This window comes from Diabrotica virgifera, chromosome 1 (assembly GCF_917563875.1).
Source record: "Diabrotica virgifera virgifera chromosome 1, PGI_DIABVI_V3a".
Lineage (NCBI taxonomy): Eukaryota > Metazoa > Arthropoda > Insecta > Coleoptera > Chrysomelidae > Diabrotica > Diabrotica virgifera.
The window spans coordinates 118,958,525-118,983,424 of NC_065443.1; the positions used below are offsets into that span (position 1 = coordinate 118,958,525).

The 24,900-nt window shown below is 34.6% G+C and overlaps 1 protein-coding gene across 1 annotated transcript in view; it reads right to left on the reverse strand.

Annotated features, from left to right (window-relative positions):
- LOC114324154 (uncharacterized) overlaps positions 1-24,900 on the reverse strand; it is a 129,973-nt gene that overhangs the window by 13,899 nt on the left and 91,174 nt on the right. Inside the window, exon 10 of the mRNA XM_050660782.1 lies at positions 9,076-9,522. Within this exon, the coding sequence (XP_050516739.1) occupies positions 9,076-9,522 (447 nt within the window). The remainder of the gene's footprint in view (positions 1-9,075; positions 9,523-24,900) is intronic.

Genomic DNA, 24,900 nt, shown 5'->3' on the forward strand with positions numbered 1-24,900 from the left:
GATTTGACGCAATCTATTGAACTAAATAAAAGCGTTTAATAATAATGGGCAATCGTACTTCCAAATCCATACAAAATATAGTATCAGATTAGACAATATCTACTAATCTCAAAAAGCCAGTGTTGTGGAATTTTGCAAGTTTTATACACTGACAATTTTTACAAGGAAAAATCAGTTTTAATTTTCTAAGAGCTTTACAATTTTATTGTGAACATTATCGGGACCGGGCGCTTTTCCAGTTTTCATGTTTTCAAATGGGTATTTTATTTCTGATGTTAGAACGGGTAAATTAGTATCAATCTTCAAACGTCTGATGATTGTTAGTATGTCACAATATCTATTATTGATATTTCCAATTAGTATCTTTATTTTCTTGTAAAGAAGTTTGTCATTGTGTTTTTTCTGTCACTTCTCTGTTTCTTCATTATGTTTCTGGACCCCACTTTTTCTTTTTTCTCTACTACTTTTCTCCTTATTTGTTTGCGGATTTCTTTATATTTGCTGTTGCCTTAATTCTCATGTTGTCTTCTCAAATTTATCAAGTCTAATATTTTATCAGTCATATATTTTTTGTGCCTGTTGGTTTGTATTTTTAGATTATCATCAGTTTGTTTGCTTACTGTTTTAATTCAGAGTACAACTTCATTCTCTTCAGAAAGAGATCGGATCTTCTCTCTCTCTCTCTCTCTCTCTCTCTCTCTCTCTCTCTCTCTCTCTCTCTCTCTCTCTTTCTCTATTTATCTCTTTCTCTCTCTCTCTATCTATTTCCCTCTCCACTTTCCATATTTGTATTTTAAATACTCGAAATTTTTAATAAGGTGGCTATATATAATATGTATTATATTTTCCTTCGTTTCTTCTTTCTTAAGTAAGTCCATGTCTGTTTTTGGTTCTTTCTTCTTTGTTTTGATTATTTTTAGTTTGTTTTGAATTTGGCTGCAAGCAAACTGTTGTCGGTAGGAAGATGTGCACTAGAGGAGGATTTTGCTCCTATAATGGTATTTAGATATCTTTTGATTTATCATTATGTAGTCTACCTAATTTCATTTTTCTTATTATCGTTATTTCATGTTTCTTATACGCCGCTAAGACTTGTATGTACATGGCTATAGAACTGTTTAATATTATTATCGGATTTATCGGTTATGGGAGCATAAACTTATATAAATTGATATTGATTGGCCTTCCTTGCAGTTGTAGAAGTACCATACTATCTGATAGACCATTTTGTAACGTCTTTTTCTATAGCTTCTCTTATTATGATTCCTACGATACCAGTGCTATTTTTGGTTACTACCTGAGTAATATATTATGATCTTCTTGTCGGTGTTCATTTTATTAATTGGCTCTTATGGCAAGGATATCAATATGTAATTTCTTTGATGATGTTTTGGATTTTGCCTGCCTCGAACATGTCGAAGTTCCAACCTAAATCATTTTTATGTTTATTTTTATGTTTTTCCACTTTCAGGTGGATCCTAAGCAGAGTCCTAACAGATCCTAAGTCTCCTTGCAGAGACTTTTCTCTTGATTTCCTTATTCCGTTCCGAACTTCCCTCTATACTTTTTCCTTTTCCTCTGCCTTATTTTGTAAGCACTTATTTTTGACTTGCTCATTCTGAAGTAGTGTGTGACACTTGTTTAAAGTCAAAGCAAAAGAAATCTGGAAATTGATAAACGAGGCATACCAACACTATTGTTTATTTCTCTAATAATGGCAGGCGAGCCCAAGCGGGGATTTTTGCAGCTACTCGAGTGAGTCAGATTATCATATGGGGAGAAACGTGTTACCTTCAGATGTACCTCTACCATATATTGGCTCTTAACACAGGGGAGTTCGTTCAGGGGGCCCGAAGAAAAATCACTCCTTAAAAATACTCGAAATTGTCAGATTAAGATAGTAGACGGAGAGGCAGCGCTGAAAAATCTATTTGAATTTACTAAAGCTAGATTTTTCACAGTTGATTACTGTGGGTGTGTAGAAAAACATACTGCGGTCGGTCAAGCGAAACGTAGAACAGGGGTTACTGAGAGGGTATCAAAGTTGCTTTCCTACGAAGGTAATTATTTCCATTTACTAAGGCTGAAAATCAGTACACACATTCTAAATTAAATATAAATAAAAGGTATTATAGTTGGTCAGATGTATGACGGGACAGAGCCGGTCGGTCGGCCCCAATAGTCAATTGAGGAAATGAAGCATTTTGGCTCGCAATTTTTCCGTCCAGCATGGATTTACTTGAAATTTTCACAGAAGGTAGGGAATAGTCCAAGGATCATTTTCTATATCATGTCTCTATCATACGCTAAAACCTTGGGGGTGGTTGCCACCCCATCTCAAGGGTGGGAATTTTTTATTACATTTTAACTATGTAACTCGATGGAAACAGTGATTCTAAGAAAAAAATATTTTTTACATTTTCTTCGTAAAACTAATATTTTTCGAGTTATTTGCGCTTGAAAATAACAGTTTTTCGGCGAAAAAATCGACTTTTTTAGAGGGTATTTTGAGAATACCTCAAAAAATATGCATTTAATCAAGAAAACTGTAAATATCAAAATTTTATCTTTTAGTAACACAAACCAAATTCTTTTCCAATAATATCTTTAAGACCAATACAAAGCGAGATACGGCATGTTAAAAGTTAGCTTTTTTCGTCAAATGCATAATTTGAAATATTCAAAGCCAAATAATGGGAAACATTTGCATTTTTCGAGGAAAACTTAAATAATCTTTTTTCAAGCATACAATTAGACCTTTCAAAAAAAATAACAAAAAGTTTCTAGCATGAAAATTAAGCGACTTATAACCAAAAAAATATCGGTACCTGCTTTTCTCTACGAAAAAATCAGTGAAAACAACCCCCTAACTACCTTCCTAATTCAAAATTGGTCTTCACCTTACTGTAGTTCCTTTTATATATATATATATTATCAATACACTGAAGGACCTATTTCAAATTCCTAATTTTGGAAAAATATATCTCACTGTGTACTGATTTTCAGCCTTAGTAAATGGATTTAATTACCTTTGTAGGAAAGCAACTTTGATACCCTCTCAGTAATGAGACCCCTCAAAAATGATTTTGTAGGATTTTTAAAGAGCTATAAGACTGTGTAAATTAACTTCCGTAAGATGCGTTAATTTTTAATTGGTGCGGGTTTAAAGGGGTCGAATAAGGGGATGTTTGCTGATAAATAGAGGTTTTAAACAGCTATATCTGGCTAACTATTCACTGTAATGAAAATCTATGCACAGGATAATTTTAGTCATTAAAAAAGCTACAATTTAGTAGTTTATAATTTTTTTCATGTCTTCAGTAATTTCGGAGATATTTTGAAGTAAAAGGTGAAAAATACCAAATTGCAAAAAATCAATTTTTCTTTAAACTCCAATTTTTCCAAAATTAGGCATTTTAAATAGGTCAAACTCCTTGAATGTATTGATAATATAAAGATAAAAGGAGCTACAGAAAGGTGAAGATCAATTTTGAATTAGGAAGGTAGTTGGGGGGTTGTTTTCACTGATTTTTTCATAGAGAAAAGCAGGTACCGACATTTTTTTGTAAGTCGCTTAATTTTCATGCTAGAAACTTTTTATTATTTTTTTGAAAGGTCTAATTGTATAGTTGAAAAAAGATTATTTAAGTTTTCCTCGAAAAATGCAAATTTTTCCCATTATTTGGCTTTGAAAATTTCAAATTGTACATTTGACGAAAAAAACTAAACTTTAACATGCCGTATCTCGGTTGGTATTGGTCTTAAATATATTATAGGAAAAGAATTTGGTTTATGTTACTAAAAGATACAATTTCGATATCCACAGTTATTTTTGATTAAATGCATATTTTTCTAGGTATTCTCAAAAAACCCTCTAAAAATGTTGATTTTTTCTTCGAAAAACTGTTATTTTCAAGCGCGAATAACTCGAAAAATATTAGTTTTACGAAGAAAATGTAAAAAACATTTTGTTCTTAGAACTACTTTTTCCATCGAATTACATGGTTAAAATGTAATAATAAATTCCCACCCCCGAGATGGGGTGGCATCCACCCCCAAGGTTTTAGCGTATGATAGCGGCATGATATAGAAAATGATCCTTGGACTATTCCCTATCTTCTGTGAAAATTTCAAGTAAATCCATGCTGTGTGAAAAAATTGCGAGCCAAAATGCTTCATTTCCTCAATTGATTATTGGGGCCGACCGACCGGCTCTGTCCCGTCATACAGCTGACCGACTATAATAACTTTTATTTATATTTAATTTAGAATGTGTGTACTGATTTTCAGCCTTAGTAAATGGAAATAATTACCTTCGTAGGAAAGCAACTTTGATACCCTCTCAATAACCCCTGTTCTACGTTTCGCTTGACCGACCGCAGTATGTTTCTCTACACACTCACAGTAATCAACTGTAAAAAATCTAGCTTTAGTAAATTCAAATAGATTTTTCAGCGCTGCCTCTTGGGTAAGTTAAGTACATGCAAAATAGTGTATATTTAAAAAATCTGACGATTTGAGCGAGGTGTACGGAAATGGGTGAGACAAAAATTTCACAAAAAAAAAACAAATATTTCGCGAAATGAACGTCAGATCGAAAAACTAAAAACTACGTGTTCGATATTTTTAAAAAATCTGTTGAAAGAGACCAAACATGACCCCCACGGAGATGGGGGGTAAATTTAATATTTTAAATACAAATCCCGCGATATTTCGCAAAATAAACATCAGATCGAAAAACCGCAAAATACAATTATTTAATATTTTTGAAAAAATCTATCGAATGGTACCAAACACGACCCCCCCATGGAGGTGAGGTGGGGGGTTACTTTAAAATCTTAAATGGGAGCCCACATTTTTTATTGCAGATTTGGATTCTTTTCATAAAAATAAGCAATTTTTATTCGAAACATTTTTTCGAATTATACATAGATGGCGCTATAATCGGAAAAAACCAAAAAAATGGAAAGTCCCCACTAAAATGGAAAATTTTACTTAACTTTTTTTGGTTTTAGGACCTACTCTTCACAACCCAATAGGTCCCCATAACGCTCGAGTGACTGCATATTTAGCATACTTTGCTCCCCTACAATAACAACTTTATGTATTACGATTTGGTATACCGAGCCACATACTATTTATTCCAAGTCGAAACAAATACTTATTTATTATTTTCCTATCGTTCGACCAATGTTTGTCATCGATGTCCTTGAAACAGTTCTGAATATTTTATACTGACATTCGACAAATTATGAATAACCGCTTTGTACCCGTTTTACTTCTAGAAACAACTTGAGAGTTACAATTATGACGTCAGAATGAAATATGTCGATTTCAAGCTAAAGTTGCTTATTATTACAGACTTGCTGGAAGTTTTTTGGTGTGATGTCTGTAACCGCTAATTATTGGTAGTAAAGTATAACTTCGTTAGTTTCGCTGTGCTGTATCGATTCTATGAATAATTGAATAATTGTACACCTGTAGTAAGAAATGTAGAAACCGATTTCTAAATAATTAAGATCAAGAACATATATCTATAAATTTAACCAATGATTAGTCTTAATCTTAACAGAGAAAGGTACGTCAGAAAGTATGCAATAACTAAACAAATCGTAACTAAATAGATGGACCACAAAGATTTGGTTACGAATAAAGCACTGAAAAACAAACACAAAACAAATTTCCTATTATTCTTGCTGCATTCATTGAGCCCTATAAGAACGTCGGATATTCATGGCATCTATCCACCTTTTATCGATTCCTGGGGTCTCCTACTATTTCATATGTTGAAATATTTTCCCCTCCTTTTTCTGGATTTGCTCTATCACGTTTTTTATTCGAACATTCTTGTCTGCTGATATTTTTCTTCTTTAACCCATTTGCTGCCGATCACTCGCCAAATTTGTCAACTGTCGGACATAGGCATCCTCAAGATGTCTCCACCCTTCTCTGTCCTGCGCAGCTGCAATCCAGTTTGTCGCTATTCTTTTAATGTCGTCGGTCCATCTGGTAGGTGGTCTTCCACTACTTCGTTTGTCCGCCCTTGGCCGCCACTCTAAAATCTTCTTTGTTCATCTGTTTTCTCTCTCTCTTGGACGTGTCCTGACCATTTCCACTTCAACTTCGTAATGCGTTTTATGATGTCTTCCACTCCAGTTCTTCGCCGTAACTCATCATTTCGTATTCTGTCTCTCAAAGTTATACCAAGCGTGGATCTTTACATTTTTCGTTGTGCTACTTGTTATTTTCTTATTGATGCTTTAGTCAATGTCAGTGTTTCAGCTCCATAAGTAAGCATCGGAAGTACGCACTGGTTAAATGCTTTTCTTTTTAGCTTTATTGGGATGTTTTCCTTGAACACGTCTCTTAGTTTGCCATACGCTGCTCGTCCTAAAGCTATTCTTATAGATAATTCGCACGTTTGGTTGTCTCTAGTTATTTGTATTTCGTGGCCCAGATAGATGTATTTGTCAACTGTTTCGATATGGCAGTGCTCAGTTTCAATGGTCCGCTAGGTACTAAATTGGTCATCATTTTAGTTTTCCCAAAGTTTATTTCCAACCCTACTTTTTGAGAAACTCGTTGTAGTTCTTACAGAATTTCATAGGCTTCCTTTAAGTCGTCGGTTATTAGAACTATATCATCTGCAAATCGTAGGTGGTTCAGCCTTTCGCCATCGACATTTAAACCTCTGTTTTCCCATTCTAACATCTGGAATGTATAGGAAACCCTAATAAGAATTGAAAGCTAAGTAAATTTTCTACGCGATAGACTAGTAAGATACAGGGTGTTCCTTTTAAAATCAGTAAGTTATTACAGCTTGCACTATTATTGATAGGGATGCATTCTCTCCCCACTACTGTTCAATCTATATTCAGAAAGTATCTTCCAGGAAGCTCTTGAGGAATGCGAAAGCGGCATCAAAGTGAATGGTACCTGGGTCAATAATATACGATATGCGGATGATTCGGTCTTAATAGCAGACAATATAGAAGACCTCCAAAACCTTCTTAATAAAATTGGAGAGCATAGCGAGAACATGGGACTTAGCATCAACATAAAAAAGACAAAGTTCCTTATAATCAGCCGTCAATTATGTCAACATCAAAATGCAAGACTAGCATATAACAACCAAGATGTAGAGCGCGTAAGAAAGTTTAAGTACCTGGGAACCTGGCTATGTGAAGACTGGATGTCGGATATGGAAATTAAATGTCGGATAGAAAGAGCCAGAAGTGCATTCATGAAATTCAGAAACGTCTTTACGAACTCTGAATTTGACTTAAACCTAAGATTAAGATTCACAAAATGCTATATATGGTCGGTGCTCCTATATGGCATGGAAGGATGGACTTTAAAAATAAACACAATGAATAAGCTAGAGGCATTTGAGATGTGGATCTATCGACGAATCCTTAAAGTTCCCTGGACCGCAAGAATAACAAATGAAGAAATCCTGAGAAGAATTGGTACAGAACGACAACTGATGTGCACAATTAAACAGAGAAAAACGGCATACCTGGGACACATAATTAGAAATGAAAGATATCAGTTTCTGCAAACCTTAATTGAAGGAAAAATCGAAGGAAGAAGGGGAGTGGGCAGGAAGAAAATGTCATGGCTCCGTAATGTCAAACAATGGACAGGACTAAAAAACATAGGAGACCTAATACATACTGCAAGGGATAGAGAAAAATGGTCAAACGTGATCGCGAACATCCATTAGTGGATTGCATAAGAAGAAGAAGAAGATTACAGCTTGAATTTGTTAATAGAACAATCTAATATTTTCACCACCCTGTAAAAAGATAGGTATAGGAAACTCTAATACAAATTGAAAGCTAAGTAAATTTTCTACGCGATAGACTAGTAAGATACAGGGTGTTCCATTTAAAATAAGTAAGTTATTACAGCTTGAATTTGTTAATAGAACAATCTCATATTTTGACCACCCTCTAAGAAATTTTGTTGCAATAAACATCTGTTTAAGTATGCTAAATAGTCTGTTATTAAGATCCAAGAAAGAATTTGTTACTGCTTCTTAGATTCTTAGATATTTATTTTTTTCTAAAACCTTACATTTTTATAAAAATCGAAATAAATCAAAACACCCTGTATTTAGGTATAGGAAACACTTATGAAAGTATAGCTTATTTTTTAAGGTCAATTCAATAATGTCATCAGATATAGGGCATTCCTTAAGAAAAAATATAACTTTGATATACCACTCTTTTTTGGAGCACCCTGTATAATTAATATTATTTTTAGATTATAGTATTAAAGACCGTGTATATTTTTGTGAAGAAACTTTTTTAAAATATCAAGTGGTTTTCCGTACAGAGACCGAGGCGAATAAGATGAACCACCCTGTATATGTTGAATAATGTTGGAATATCGGTAGTCGATTCTACAATCTCTCAAAGCTCTTAAGATGGCTATCATTTCGATAGTGTCAAAAGCTTTTTTGTAGTCAACAAATACTAGAGCTAGCAGCCGTTTTTACTCCACAGATTTTTCAATCAGGACCTTCAGACAAGTCGGATGGTCATTTGTACCATACCCAGGGCGGAAACCTGTCTGCTCTCTCGGTTGGCATGCCTCCAGTTTGTACTCAATTCTGGCAGTGATTATTCGAGCAAACAATATACCAAATATAGATACTTGATGATAATTACGCGCAACTCTGGTTTGACTTAGGGCCGGTTGTTCGAACGCTAATCAGCATTGATCACTATCAAATATTTAATTACTATCACAACTGTCAATGTCAACTTTGGTTGGGTTGCTGAAAACATAGTTAATTATAATTATGAGATTAGTTAGTCAATTAACATAACAATTATTAACATAATTGATTAACTAATTTAATAATTGTCATCAATAATTATATTTCCGGCAACCCAACCAAAGTTGACATTGACAGTTGTGACAGTAATTAAGTATTTGATAGTGATCAATGTTGATTAGCGTTCGAACAACCGGCCCATAGTATGAGAAAATTGATTACATATTTACCAAAGTATGTTTAGTTTTTTATTAAATATAAAATATTAAGTGTGTACTTAGAGTACTTACCCTAGCTTCAAACTCCGCAACTTGCGCCATATCCCTCGGATAACCATCCAGAATCAATCCGTCCTTCTCCATATTATCCGCCATTACCTTCTCCACTTGCCTCATAATAAACTCTTGTGGCACCAGCTCACCATTACTAATGCATTCCCTTAACTTAGCAACTTCCTTATTCTTTTTTGCGTCGGGTTGATCAGCCAAAGTCCTTAAGATCTTGCCCAGACTAACATGCTGCCAACCAGTCTCGTTTGCCACGCTTGCACACAAAGCTGCTTTGTTGCTTCCTGGTCCTCCTATCACCCATAATACTGGAGGGTATGCTTTGGTAGGAGATCTGAAGTTCGGAGTGCTTGGGTTCACTGATATTACTCTGGTTTTTGGTCGCTCTGGAGATTTTTGGAGCCGTTCTGAGTGAGGAATGGACGTCATTTGAGTTGTTGATGCAACAGGCTGAAACAGAGAAGTCATTGTATAAACTGTAATAAATGTTGAACTAAAGTAAAGAAGTTGTTCTAAATTATAGAAGAAACAAATAAAAAAGCAGTGAACCACAACAATATATCAACAATAGCGGATAAGAAAATGGGCACACACGTCTCAATAACAGAAAAAACATATTCTTCTTCTTCGTGTAGTCATTCACGTCCACATCTGAACACAAGCCTCTTTAAGTCTTCCTTAAAATATATAATAAGAGAGTCTTCTACAGCTGTCGCCGCTTCTCGCATCCTAATCTCCAGCGATTTCTGTCGAAGCAATTTTCAGTTTTTAAGTCTCTGGCGGTCATTGCATCTTCGACATCTTCTCTCCAGGATCGTCTTGGTCTACCTCGTTTCCTTCTTGTGGGTGGAGTCCATTTTTCTATTTTTTTCGGCCATCTATTTTCAGGCATTCTCTGAAGGTGTCCATACCAGTTAAGTCTTTTGGCTTCGATTGTGTCTATTATATCTAGATCGATTTCCATTTGTCTCCTAATATCTTCGTTTCTCACCCTATCAAGTCAAGTGAGTCGGCAACATCGTCTCCAATAGTTCATTTCCATCGCCTTGATTTTTGACTGGTTTCTTTGGTTGATTTCCCAGAGTTCAGCGCCGTACAACCCAATACTTTCTATTATTGTTTTATACATTCTTCTTTTATTTTCTTTTGTTATTTTATTACTCCACAATAGTCCGTGTAGCTGTCTGGTGGCTGATCTTGCTTGGCCAATCCTGGAATGTATTTCGTTGTTACTCCCTGCTTTTGAAGATATTTGGACTCCTAAGTATTTGAAGACTTCTGTTGGATTTATAGTTCCCATTTCAATTTGTAGGCGTTCTGGTGTTTCTCCTACAACTAAGTACTCGGTTTTTTGTATATTAATTGTAAGGCCCCACTTAGTGTACTCCTCTTCTAGTTTTCTGAGCATATAGTCTATATCACTCTCGTCTTCAGCTAGAATGGCTTGGTCGTCAGCGAAGTGTATTGTGTACAATCTATCGTCATCGATTGGGATGCCCATATTGCAGCACTTTCTTCTCCACAGTGAGAGTGCCTCATTTAAGTATATTTTAAAGAGTGTAGGTGCTATGCAGCATCCTTGCTTTAGGCCCTTACTAATAGGAATTTCTCTCGTTAATTTGTTTCCAGTTTTAATGTTTACCGTCATATTTTTGTAAAGCTGTTGTACTGCTTGCATATATTTTTTGCTTATTCCTTGTTTTTCCATTGCTATCCAGAGCATTGAAAGTGGTACACTATCGTATGCCTTTGTCAGATCAATAAAAACTATATGGGTGGAAAGGTTGTTGGCTAATCTTTTCTCAATAACTTGCTTTAGAGAAAATATGCTGTCCATACAGGATCTGCCTGCACGAAATCCATTTTGTTCTTCTACATCTGTCATCTCTTTTTCAATTTTATTTTTTATTATTTTTCCATAGAGTCTTGAGAGTGAGTTTATGACACTAAGCCCCCTGTAGTTTGAACAATTTTTTCTATCTCCTTTTTTGTATATATTGTTAATATGTGCTTTTGTCCACTCATGTGGTAAATCATGACCTTTATAGAATAAGGTGAAAATATACGCAAGTAATTCTCGTAATACTTGTGGGCTGTGTTTTAGTAATTCGTTCGGTATTCCTTGTGGTCCGCATGACTTTCGATTTTTTAGAGTTCGTATTGCATTCTCGACTTCCTGTACTGTTATTTCATCGTCTTCATGGTATTCTACTTCATATGTTGTTGTACTGATGTTCGTGAATTGCGGTCTTGTTTCAGTCAAAAGTTGCGAGTAATATTCGATCCAAGATCTTTCTTCTATTAAATCTATTCTAGTAGTCTCTTTTCTGTTTGTTCTCAGATTTTTTATCGTTTTCCATGCTTCTCTTGATCTTGTTGACCCTATATATTTGTTGAGCTCTTCGCATTTACTTTCCCAGGAATTATTTTTTGCTTTCGTTACTAGATTTTTTACTTCTTTGTTTGATCTTGCATACGTTCGTCTATCATCTGGGTCATTTGTTTGCAGCCATTTTTGATACGCTTGTTTCTTGTTATTTACTGCATTAGCAATGTCATCTGTCCACCACAATGGAGTATTCTTTTTGTTTCTTTCCACTGTGCCGAGCGCTTCATAAGCTGCTTCATTGATTTTATTTAATATCTCGTTATAGGCATTCTGGGCTGGGGAGTAGGTCAGGTTCGACAATTTTTGGCTAAGCCGCAGCTTATATAAAAATGATGTTGAGTCGTTTTGCAGTGCATCAATATTGTATTTACGTAGATCCATCTCGAGTGATTTTGATTGAGCTGGTTGGTTGTCATTTTGATGTAGTCGCGGTCGATACTGTAGAAAACATTTTGATCTTACCATATATGTCTTCCTTTTCATTGTTTTTTTATTGTACGCTACTTGTAGCCAATTTTGCCCGGCAGTCCGTTTCAGATCATCTGTCCATCTCATAGGAGGTCTGCCTCTTGGTCTTTTGTGTTGGTATGGTCTCCAGGTTAGAATTGTTCTGTGCCATTTTTTTTAGATTCCTCCTAGCGACCCAGCGTATTCCCATTTCAATTTTAATGATTTTTGTACCACATCGGTGACTTTGGTTTTCTGTCTTATCCATGTGTTTGTTTTCCTTTCCTTAAGTGATATGCCTAGCATTGCTCTTTCCATCGCATGTTGAGTGACTCTCGAGTATATCCATATTCTTTTTTGTGATTGTCCATGTTTGTGCCCCATATGTTAATATCGTAATAATGCATGCATCAAAAACTTTCTTCCTAAGATGTAGCTGAATTTGTTGATTTCACACAATACATATGCAACACATAATATCTCAACACAATATATAAAATTTAATTGTCAGTAAAATCAACTGTGGGTGATCTCATATAATATTTAACTCAGACAGGCCACAAAAAAACAGTTTAGACACAGCCTTATTTAGATTTATTGTTATAGTTAAAGACATACAGGTACATCAAACATCCATAGTCTAGCTTGGAGTGGATGGATCAGTAAATTTTCAGTGTATTGGTTTCTTTCGCACTCCAATACTAATTAGACCAGGAGTAATCTTTAAAAAAACGTCTATTTTTGGATGTGAGAGGTGGCATTCGGATTTTTGCAGATAAAGTTAGGTGACAGCTTCAGTAATAATAACGGACTTATGCTCCTTCTCAAATATGCCCGGAACATTAATAAAAAATTGAAATATTTAAAAATTTCGAAAAACATCGATTTTTTTCTGCTTTCTTTGCTTATAACTTTAAAACGATTCATTTTGGAACAAAGTCGTAGAAAAATAAAATAAAGATACAGTCGAACCCGCTTATTAGAATACCGGTTAAAGGAATATCCCGGTTTAAAGAATAGAAATTTGAGGTCCCAAAACATTTTTACTAGGCTTATATCATCGGTTATTAGAATATCTCTGTTATAATAATACTTTTTCTTGGCACGACGGCTATTCCAATAAGCGGGTTCGACTGTAATTGAATTTTGTATAATATACGACTGGTCCAAAATGTCTTAAGGTATTACCTTATCTGCAATATAGCAATAAATACAAAATAAGGGGGCAAAATACGCCTGTTGTTATTCAATGTTTCTTAACCACTTTGGTGGCACTTAGAACATTAGTAACTCGCTTAGAAAATTCTTATAACTTACTTAAATGGTCTACCAAATTTCATTAAAATCGACCTAATAGATTTTGCATAATAAATTTGCAATCTAAATGGTTTTAAAAAAGTTCAAATTTTTTAAAATCTTTCTGAACAAAAAGTAGACCATTTAGAAGTTGGCTAATTTTTTTTCATATAAATAGGTGCTCTGCCTATCTAATACACTTTACAGAATTAAAATCGGCTTATTTAAGGGGCCTCAGCAATGTTTTAAAATTATAAACAATTTTTTGGCTTATAAAAAAATAGCTTTGTTTAATAATAAAAAAATTCATTTTTAGCAATGCAAATAATTAAAACCGGTATAATTTGACTTAAACTTTCAAATGCTGTTAGCAGAATTGCTATTTTATTTTTTAATCAAAAGTTATTCGCGTTCAAAAATTGCAATTTTTAGATTTTTTGAAACTTCCATCGCGTTTATCTCGAAAACTATGCATCCTACGAAAAAACTTGTAAGAACGTTTTATTTTGCGAAAAATCGATGTTATGTAATTTCTCAAGTTCTTCGTTTATAACAATCTTATCGATATCCGGATCAACTGTTACCCAAAAAATTCGTGTTCTACGGGTCAAAATACATAAAGAAAACTTGGGTAAGTCCATCTAAATAAAGGAGCCCGTAGCACCCCCTCCTGGCCACAGCACTAATTTATTTATAAGCCAAAAAATTGTTTATAACTTTAAAACATTGCTGATGCTGCTTAAATAATCCCATTTCAATTCTGTAAAGTGCATTAGATAGGTGGAGTGCTTCTTTATAAGTTAAAAAAAATTGACAAACCTTTGTATGTTCTAGTTTTTGTTGTGCAAGATTTTAAAAAATTTTAATTTTTTAAAAAAAGTTTAGATTGCCAAATTATTATGCAAAATCTAGTAAGTCAATTTTAATGAAATTTGGTGGACGGTTTTAGCACATTACAAAAATTTTCTAAGCGAATTAGGAAGGTTCCAAGTGTAACCTAAGTTATGGAAAAACATTGAATAAAGACAGGCTTGTTTTGTCCCCTTATTTTATATTTATTGCTATTTTGCAGCAAGGGTGATAAATTATGACATTTTTAACCAATCGTAGCTGAGAGAAAATTTAATTATCTTTGTTTTATTCCTAAACAACTCTGTTCCAAATTGAATTGTTTTAAAGTTATAAACAAAGAAAGTAGAAAAGAAACGAAATTTTTTAAAAATTTTAAATATTTTATTTTTTCTATTAATGTCGCGGGCATATTTGAGAAGGAGCATAAGTCAATTATTATTAACGAAGTTATGACCTAACTTTATCCGCAAAAATCCTAATGCCACCTCTCACATCCACCTGAAAACAGATCCTTCCTGGTCTAAATGTATTATTTATAATAATGAATATTATGTTTTTATATTAATGAACATATTTTTCTTTGGATTCCTATGTTTACTAACTATGTAAAGAAGATATAAAGTTATTGATGGAAATCCTAAATGTTCTAGATCTTAAGTTTTTTGTAAAAGCGTATGTTGCCTGTAAACCTGTGACTTTATATTGCTAGAGTATGTCAAGAACGGGATTAGGCTGGTATTTGATCGGCCTATGGAAGAGCATTACGCCAAGGAATAGGGGCTTGCGGCTCTGTGATACTCCTCCATGGAAGTATATGAGCAAATATTCTGAATTCATTATTTTAAGAACATCTTCCGAATAAGATACCACAATTCGAATGCTTTTAATTTGTTAAGCATTGTGGTTTTTTATGTAAATGTGTCATAGCCATGACCATGAAATAGGACATTTATGTACCGGGGAAGACATTGTGAGCTTGTGTGGTTCTTGATGGAGAGAAAAATTAAAGGAATTGGATGTCCAGGTATGAGATATTAATTGTTAACAAGATTAGTTTTCAGAATTGTTGAAAACCTTCAGAAATGAAGAGGCACTCAAGATGTTATTTCCAAACTTCTGTTTAAAGTGGCTGGCAAAAGGTATTGCAGGTATTCATATAGTGGTATATAGTATAATTTAGGAGGTTGTGGGTTATGAACCCACAACCTCCTAAATTATACTCTTTTATTAAACTACACAAACTTGACCACCCAATATTACCTGTAGTTTCTTTTTATACAGCTCCGTCATATAAACTTAAAAAACAACTGTCAGATATTATTACAGAATACACTAAATTTTCACATAAATTCACCGTAAAAAATACACTAGAACTAGTTAATAAAATACAACATTTTCAATTGCCCAACCACTCCAGACTAATTTCATTTGACGTAAAAAATCGTTTTCCTAGTGTTCCTCCTACAGAAACTTTTGTTTTAGTTAAGAATCTTTTAGTCCATAATAGTACAAATCCGATCATTGCATCTGAAATTTTACACCTTCTTGAAATTTGCATAAATCAAGACTATTTTGAATTCAATAATCAAATATACACAAACAATAGTGCAGGACTTATTATGGGTAATCCTCTAAGCCCATTGCTATCAGATATACAATGAACCAACTTGAAACAACAATTTCTAAACATCCCTTATTTAAACAGTTCTTATATTGGTGGAGATACGTGGATGATATAGTAGTATGCTTTACAGAAACTAACAGACAACTTGACCAATTTCTATCATATATTAATTCACTTCATAATAATATTGAGTTTACAATAGAAACAGAACAGAATAACTCCATAAACTTTCTGGATGTAACGATTTCCAGACTACACAACAAACATGAGTTCTCCGTATATCATAAACCTACCCATACTGACACAACTATACACAATTCATCATCCCATCCTACACAACACAAATTAGCAGCCTACCGTAGCATGATACATAGACTGACAGAAATTCCCATGACAAAAAATAACTTCGAGATAGAACTAAACATCATTAAACAAATAGCAGTAAACAACGGCTATAACGAACAAACAGTTAACAAAATTTTAAACCAAAAACTCCATAAGAAAGCCCTGAAATTAGTGTATCCACCACCACAGAAAGAACCCAGTACCTTCTGCTCTCTCACATATACTGGCAAGATAACAACAAAAATAGCCAGATACATAAAAAAGAAAGGAATAACACCAGCTTTCAGAACTAACAACAACTTAAGCAAATATATTAAGAACAATAAAAGCCGAAAGAGAAAGTAACTACAGAGTGGTTTGTACAAACTAACGTGTGGTGACTGTCCGAAAACGTACATCGGTCAAACTGGCAGAACTTTTGACAAACTGATAGCAGAACACAAAAGGGCATTCAACAATAGAAAAACAGACACTTCTACATACGCAGTTCACCTTCTAGACCATAATCATTCTTTCATTGAAGAGTTTCAAATTCTGCATATTCAAAATAAAGGCCTTAAGCTATCTTTTTTAGAATCTATGGAAATTAATAAACTGAAAAATACAGATATAATTCTGAATGACCAACTCGAGACAAACAGCTCCCCACTCCTGAACCTCTTCAGTTGAAGACTTAAAAAGGCAAACACATTGTAAACTATATCACTTGAGAAAGGCACTCTGCCGAAACAGCTGTAGTCACTTAGTTATAATAAATTCTGTGGAAGTATAGAAAACAAACGTTTTCAGTGTTTTATTATTAGATGTTCAATTTTTTTTACAAACTGACGATTTATTTATTGCTTTAAAACCACTTGAGATATGCATTGAGATGGGTTTTAAGACGTAGTTAGTGCAAGGAAAAATCCAAGGACGAAGAAATCCAGGCCGTAGAAGAATGTCCTGGATGAGAAATTTGAGAGAGTGGTTTGGCTGTACCTCTAACGAATTGTTCAAAACAGCAGTAAATAAAATTAGAATCGCTCTAATAATATCCAATCTCCGATAGGAGAGGCACTCAAAGAAGAAGAAGAGTGCATATTTTTTGACATACAATTAAGAATTTAATATTCACCATTGGCGCGCCAACGGGTATTAGACCGATGATATTACCCGTATACACGCCAATGGTGAATATAAAATTCTTAATTGTATGTCAAAAAATGTGCAATAACTACGTCTAAAAACCCTCCAAATTTGATTTGCATATCTCAACTGGTTTTAAAGCAATAAATAAATCGTTAGTTTGTAAAAAAATTGAACATCCCGTATCTCGGAAACGAAGCGTTTGCGGACATATATGATTATAAAGCAAACTGTCATTATTTTCACATGTAAAATCACGTCTTAAAGTTTGTCGCACTTATTTAGAAACATCCTGTACTGATGACGAACATGGCCAGTTGTTAAAGTACCTAACTCTTTTATCATCCAACATAAGCGAATGAATCGAAAAATAGAATGTTAAGAAAACGTGAGGCTATAGTTGGGTTTTAATTTGATTATTTTACAAATGCTAGAATAGTCCACAGGGTGATTCGAACTTTGAGAAAAAAAAACACAGTTTGATTCATAAACTCGGTATACAATGACAGTTTACCTGTCTAGCAACAATATTATTGGTAAATACAACATGGTAAAGAATCACTTAAATCGGACAACATTTTTAGAAATTCGAGACATCAAAAATGACCAAATTTTTAAGTGGATCGATTTTTTTGCACCTGAGTGTATGATAGGACTATTATAGTAATGTTACTGAACGTATTCGGCTATGATTTTTAAATTATTTGTAATTGATTATAATTTCGAGGATTATGTTTTATAGTAATGTTCTAATGCAGCGTTTCTCAACCTTTTACCCTTTGCGACCCAATCTTCCATAATTATTTTCACCGCGCCCCCCCTCATTCAATAATTTTGACAAAAAACAGTAAAATCTTACTGTTTATTATTGAGTGCTCTTTATGATTATAACTCCTATTCAGTGGGCATGTGTATTTTATTTTTTATTTTGTCAGAATTTTGTTTTGCTTGATTTTAATAATTTAGTTAATGATGCTGGTGTATTTTTTTATATGCTCACGCCCCCCACTACTAAAAGCGCGCCCCCCTAGGGGGGCGCGCCCCACAGGTTGAGAATCGCTGTCTAATGCCTTGGAAGTCACAATAAGTCAAATTTCTAGTATATCTAAAAGTCGCTATTTCAATTATAAATTTTATACTGAAAACAATGAAAATAATCAAAATAAACATTGACTATATTGTCACCTTTTGTGTTTCTACATTGTTGTACTCTAAGTAATGACTATAAAATAGAAAATAATTAGGTGTAGTACATCTAAAATTACGTCTTGATACGGAATAATAATAATAATAATAGTAATATGCGTTTCGTGTTTACTTTTAATACATATACAAGTGTTTTGTAATTATTATTTGTACTGACAACATAGTTGATACGCCTAACAGAGTAATCGATAGACCAGGTGGTTGCGCTTGTGTTGTTTTCACGTCGTTCTTTTGATCATAAATATTCATAAGCTTCGAGCGTGTATTCAACAAATCTATATTCGCACTTCGACTTCCAAATTAAGAAGTTGTTCGATATTTTGAGATAAAAATTGGAAAAATCAATTTTGATTTAACCCTCTGCCATTTCGAAATTTTAGTTTTAGATCTTAACGAAGGGATGAATTTGATGAAATAGAGGACTGTTGTGCTTATAAGGTTTTGTTCTCCTCTTTTGCTCTCCTCTGCCATTCTACTAATGTGTTCGTTCCACTTCTGTTTCCGTTTTATCACCCATCCATTTATGTCTTCTGCATTGCATGCTCTTCTTATGTTTTCGCTTCTCTCCCTATCCAACAGATTTTGTCCTGATATTCGTCGGAATATTTTCATCTCTGTTGTTTCTAGTAGTCGTCTCGTTTTAGATGTGTCAGGTCTTGTTTCCGCCGTGCATGTCAATATAGGTCTAATTGCTGTTTTATAGATTCTTGGTTTTGTGTCTTGTCTTAGGTGTTTGTTCTTTCAGATTATGCAATTAAGTGATCCCGCCGGTTTACTTGCTTTTAAGTTTGTTGTCGTACTTCTTCAACATCTCCTTAACTAGTTGTATCTATTCCCAGATATCTAAACTTTGCTTCCTGCTTGACTATTTTACCATCAATTTCGATTTTACTTAGTAGTGGGTATTTAGATATTGTCATACATTTGCTCTTTGGAACTCTACCTGGTGGCAATGAAGACAGGACGTGAAGACAGGGTGGATTGAGTAGCTCAGTTGAGTAGTTGATGGGTCAGGTTAGCATCCTACCCATTGTAACATTGTAAAAGAAAACAAGGCTCAAAAAACCGATATAAAGCCTCAGAACCCGACTTGGACTTAATTTTACTATTTTTATGTTAACAACAGATATAAGATAATCCTGGATTTGTTATTCCTCTAGGAGCAAGATCGCTGTTCTTGTATTTTGACCAAAAGGTTTGAAAGTATTTAGAAGGTGTTTGCTTGAGCGATCGTTCTTTCAAATAGCCAACCATCAATTGTAAACATAGATTAAAAAAGTATCTTCTCTTATTGCTGTTGAGATTCTTAAACCTAAAGCCACGTTAGACCCATTTATGTCCAAAAGTACATAAATACACAGTAGATAAATAGATTCAATGACGTGGCTTTTGACTTATTCACTGCGACCGTTTAAGATAGATTGTAGTCGTCTAACTCTAGATTACTTTCTCTATCTCCAGGTGTCCTCTCGCAGATCTATCTCTCTTCCTCTTTTAAAAGGTGTAATAACTTTTGAGACTGAACCTGAACCTTTCATGTAGCTTTTTGTCGGTGGATTTTTTGTCCAAATGCAAAGAACCGTACATCTTCCGGGCTGTTATATTGACACAAAATGTACTGACAGAATCTGCATAAGTCATCATCAGCCAATCAATCAGTTTTAAATGCCTATTAAACTTACATACCATGTTAGCAGACCTACTATGGCTTTTACTGTTGTTAATGTTCTATAATAAACTGTTTAACCTGTCTTTGTCCTGGTAAATTCCTACATAATTCCAGATATTTATGAGTTACTCACTTCCTTTTAGCCATTCTTGTTACTGTCTTTGCAATACCACAGAAGGGTTCCGGTCTAACGAATGGCATTCATGAGCGTTGTTGGGCCATTTCACCTGCTTTGTGAAGGTGGTGTTGGGTTTATGAGCCTCGTGCCCCGGTATCAAGGCTATCATCACTTTGCTATGATCTCTTAATCTATTTAGGGCACCCACACAATCCCATATCAGTTTACAATTTATTTACCTCTACAAAATTGAACGCCTTAAGAACTGCCAGGCTATTTGTGAAGATTGGAATTAAACGATACGTTCATTACTGACTTTATGTTTCTTTCACGCAGTGATGTGTAAACTTGTGTAAAGTAGGTACCTATAACTCTTGTGTAACAACGAAACTTATAACAAACAATTTGAATGAAATTATAACATTAACAGAAGAACAACAAGGTTTTAGTTCGGGAAGGTCATGCAGTGACGCTATATTTATAATGAGCCAAGTTCAAGAGAATTCGTTGGAATACAACAAACCGGAATATTTATGTTTCGTGGACCTTAAGAAAGCATTTGACAGGGTCACATTAAAGGACGTTATCCGTTTGTTATACTCGAGAGAGGTACCTCTAGCAATAATTAAAACGATCGAAAACATCTACCAGAACGACACAATAAAAGTAAAAGTGGACGATGAGTTAACTGACCCAATTGAAGCCGGCAATGGGATAAGGCAGGGGGATTCCTTGAGTCCTTTATTGTTCAACCTGATCATGGACGAAATAATAATAAAAAAGTAAGAATTAAAAAGGATACCAAATGGGAGAAAAACAACTTAAAATAATCTGCAATGCGGACGATGCAATACTAATCTCTCAAAGTGAAGATGATTTACAACCTATGCTGCACCAATTCAACATAATAGCCAGAAAATTTAACGTGTTAATTTCCTCACAAACGACAAAATGCATGGTTATAACAGCAGATCCAATAAGACGTAAATTGGAGCTGGAAGGTCAGATAATAGAACCAGTGATGGAGTTCAAATACTTAGAAATCACACTATCTAGCTACGGAAGGCTCGAAACAGAAGTGAAAGATCAAGTGAATAGAGCAAACAGAGCCGCAGGTTGCCTGAATGACACAATATGGAGAAATAAAAGTATCGGAAAAGAAATGAAAAGCAGAATTTACAAAACTGTCATTAGGCCAATAATGACATACGCGGCAGAAACACGACCCGACACAAAGAGGACAAAAAGATTGCTCGAAACAGCGGAGATGAAAACGCTTCGAAAAATCGATAGTAAGACCCTATGGGACAGAGCTAGAAGTACAGATATACGACGGAGATGCAAGGTGTATAACATTAATAACTGGGTAAGAAACAGAAGAATAAAATGGAATGACAACATAAGCCGAATGACAACAAATAGGATAGTCAGGACAGCGAGAGACGGTTCCCCAATAGGAAGACGATCAGTGGGAAGACCACGAAAACGATGGAACGACAACTTACTAGAGGCACATCGAAAAAACAGACAGAGGCATGTCTATACAAAAAGAAGAAAAATAAGAAGAACTCTTGTGTATAACAATAGGGTCATTTTGGCGTTGAGTCCAAAATTCTTACCGCACATTTTTCTACATATGTTTAAGGAGATAATAGGTTTCTGTATGTTTTATTATGTGAGCATTCCATGTAAGCCTATAATAACAATATACCGTAGGTATTTTGTTTCTTTGGCAAATGCAATCTCTGTTCCTTCCATCACAGTGTGTTTTAGACGACTTTGTAACAGTGGCGGCTCGTGACCTTAGTATTTATGCGGGTAGACGACACATATACCTTTATATAATATACTCTATACTATACTATACTCTACATATTATATACTCGTATACCTATACACACACCACACAGTGTGTCGCATTTAAGATGAAGACACTCCTATATTGCGGCTATCAAAATCAATACAGATTTAAAATTTTGCAGTCAAGCAAGTGTGATGGTTCACATTTTTTATATTTATATTTTAAGATAGTCATAGTCAACTCAAATTTAAATTTTAAACGCTATCTACTCCGAATCTACAAACAGGGCGAATTTTCCATATTTTGCTTCGCGTAAGAGATATCGGAAAAAGTTATTTGGAAAAGTTGTTCCAAATATTATTCTAACTCCACGTACCAAATTTCATGACAGAATTCGCACTTTTAGTTTTTTTCAGTATTTGTAGTTAGGATCCTAAAACATACAATTGTCTATTCCGAGATGCAGCTCGGGACAACCATTACCGAAGGCTCAAACAAATGTAGCCTAACCTAGCCCCAAAAAGTTCCCGGAAATTCTCGTCCACTAGGGCTAGACAAGCCACAGTTAAAGCGCTGTGCTTAGCCTAAGAATGAGAGACGCATATCATTCTGTTCTGTTCTTTAGGTTAGGGGGATTTTAAAGTGCCTAACCATAGGGTAGTGATGGGGTAGTGCCATAATAGAAGTCAGTAGTACTACTACGAGGAGCGTACAATAATTACAACTTCGAAGAGAAATTAAAAAGTAGCTTTTTTATTTTAGATACTTACGCATTATGTCAAAATTTATAAGTTACAATTTTGAAATAAGTAATTTATATTAATAAATAATTTATTATTGTATTGTACATTTCAAGAGGTTAGGCAGCGCCTACCTTGCCTACTATGACGGGCCGCCCCTACTTTGTAATACTGTCTTTTATGAAGTTGATAACTTGTGTTGAGCAATGAACAGTCTCGTCAGTCTCTATTGTTTATGCCAGTTATCAACTATATTTAGGGTGACAGATAGACAGTAAAAGTCTTTTGGAACAAATTTTTGAGATCATCTACCAACGTTTCCCAAAGTCTTCTCCTTTACGTGCCATCTCCGTGACGAAAGTTGGCAATCATAACTGACTATTCTAACTTTTTACACCACAGCTCAAAAGAGTTAAGTTGAGCTGCATCCAAACCATTCTCTGGCATTTCTCAGCCAGGACATTTTTCCTCTACATATTCTGCGCTTTCCTTGAATCTTTCCCTGCATTATTAATTTAAGGAGTTCATGTATCTGTCACCACGTGTTATATGACCCAAGTATTGCAGTTTTCTTATTTTGATGGAATCCATTATATTCCCGCTGTTCTCTATTCTTCTCAGCAAATCTAAGAAGAATACAGATTCTTTTTAGTAATTCTAGTTCCAAAAGTAGAGGTACCCAAAAACACAGTAAGTTGTGATTCTCTTGTTATTTCAGCTTTTCGATGGCCTAGAAGCAATACCAGAGAACAATAACCACATTGTGGTTATTGTTCTCTGGCAATACCTCATAAGTACCAAAAATTCAAAAATCACGTTTTTGGCGCCTCAGTACTGATTTAAATCTTTTCTACCAATCACCAAAAATATAAAGGCGTAAAGCAATGAATATCGTACTTTTCATCATGTGCCAATACCTCGCCTAATTATTTTTGCGTGCAATACCTCGTATGTGTTTATTTTCCTATGGTAGTTAATGTCGATTATAATGTAAAAGTTTGTTTTGCAAGTTTATATTAGGTTTGTTCCAACTAGCGGTCAAACCAGTCAGAAACTATCAGCGAAAAGTCAGCCAACGCGAGTAGATGGGATAGTACTGCTGACTACATTATGTTCTCGAACTGGCCAACTGTTTGCTGACGATTTCTAACTAGTTTGACTGTTGGTTGGAACAGAACTAATAGTTTACCAGTTTATAAAGTTTACCAGTCTGGCGATTGGTAGAAAAGGTGTATGTCAGTATTATGACGCCAAAAGCGTGATTTTTGGTACATACGAGGTATTGCTTCTAGGCCATCGATAAAAAGTTTTTTGCTAAAAACCACAAATTTTGACAGATGCACTTACAAGGTATTGATGTTGTTCTGAAGCTATTTTCTTGTGGTATTGTTATAATCAATTAATTTTAATGGCAAATAAGCCACAATTTTACCAAAAAAAAAATGATTTTATTAACGTTTCGAAGCCCAAATCGAAAAAAATAACAACGAAACCAAATTTCGGCTTCGAAACGTTAATAAAATATTTTTTTTGTCTACCCCAAAATCCCGACAGCCAAAATCCCGACAGCCACATTCCCGACGGCCAAAATCCCGGCATGCCAGAATCCCGACAGGCCAAAATCCCAACAGGCCAGAATCCCGACACGTTTGATAAGTTTCTTTTTAACATATAATTGCATTTATTTCTTGTTTTCTGTTTATGGCCATCTGTTTTTTATTATTTGTTACTAAACAAAAGTATTTTGTATTAAAATTATTAAACAATAGTTGGAATTTTTATTTATGCGAGGATTGTTGCATGTCGGGATTTTGGCCTGTCGGGATTCTGGCCTGTCGGGATTCTGGGGTGTCGGTGTTTTGGCCGTCGGGATTTTGGCTGTCGGATTTTGGCTGTCGGGGGTTTTGGGCCGCACCGCTTATTTCCAATTAAAAGTAATTGATTACAAGGTATTGATTCTAGGCCATCGTTTTGTTGCTTTAAACACAAAAGTTTAATTTTAGGGTAAAAATTAATACGACCACAAAAAAAGATATGACATCAAGGCATTGCGGGAAAATTAACGAAGAGAAAACTGTAGGCCATTGTGCAGGCGGGCCAGTCCGGGCTTACTCTTTATACTAGTGTCTCATTTATCTTTGGTATAAATAAAAAAATAAACAAAGGTAAAATAATAAAAAAAAACAATAAAATCCTTTATAGAAGGTATACAGTGC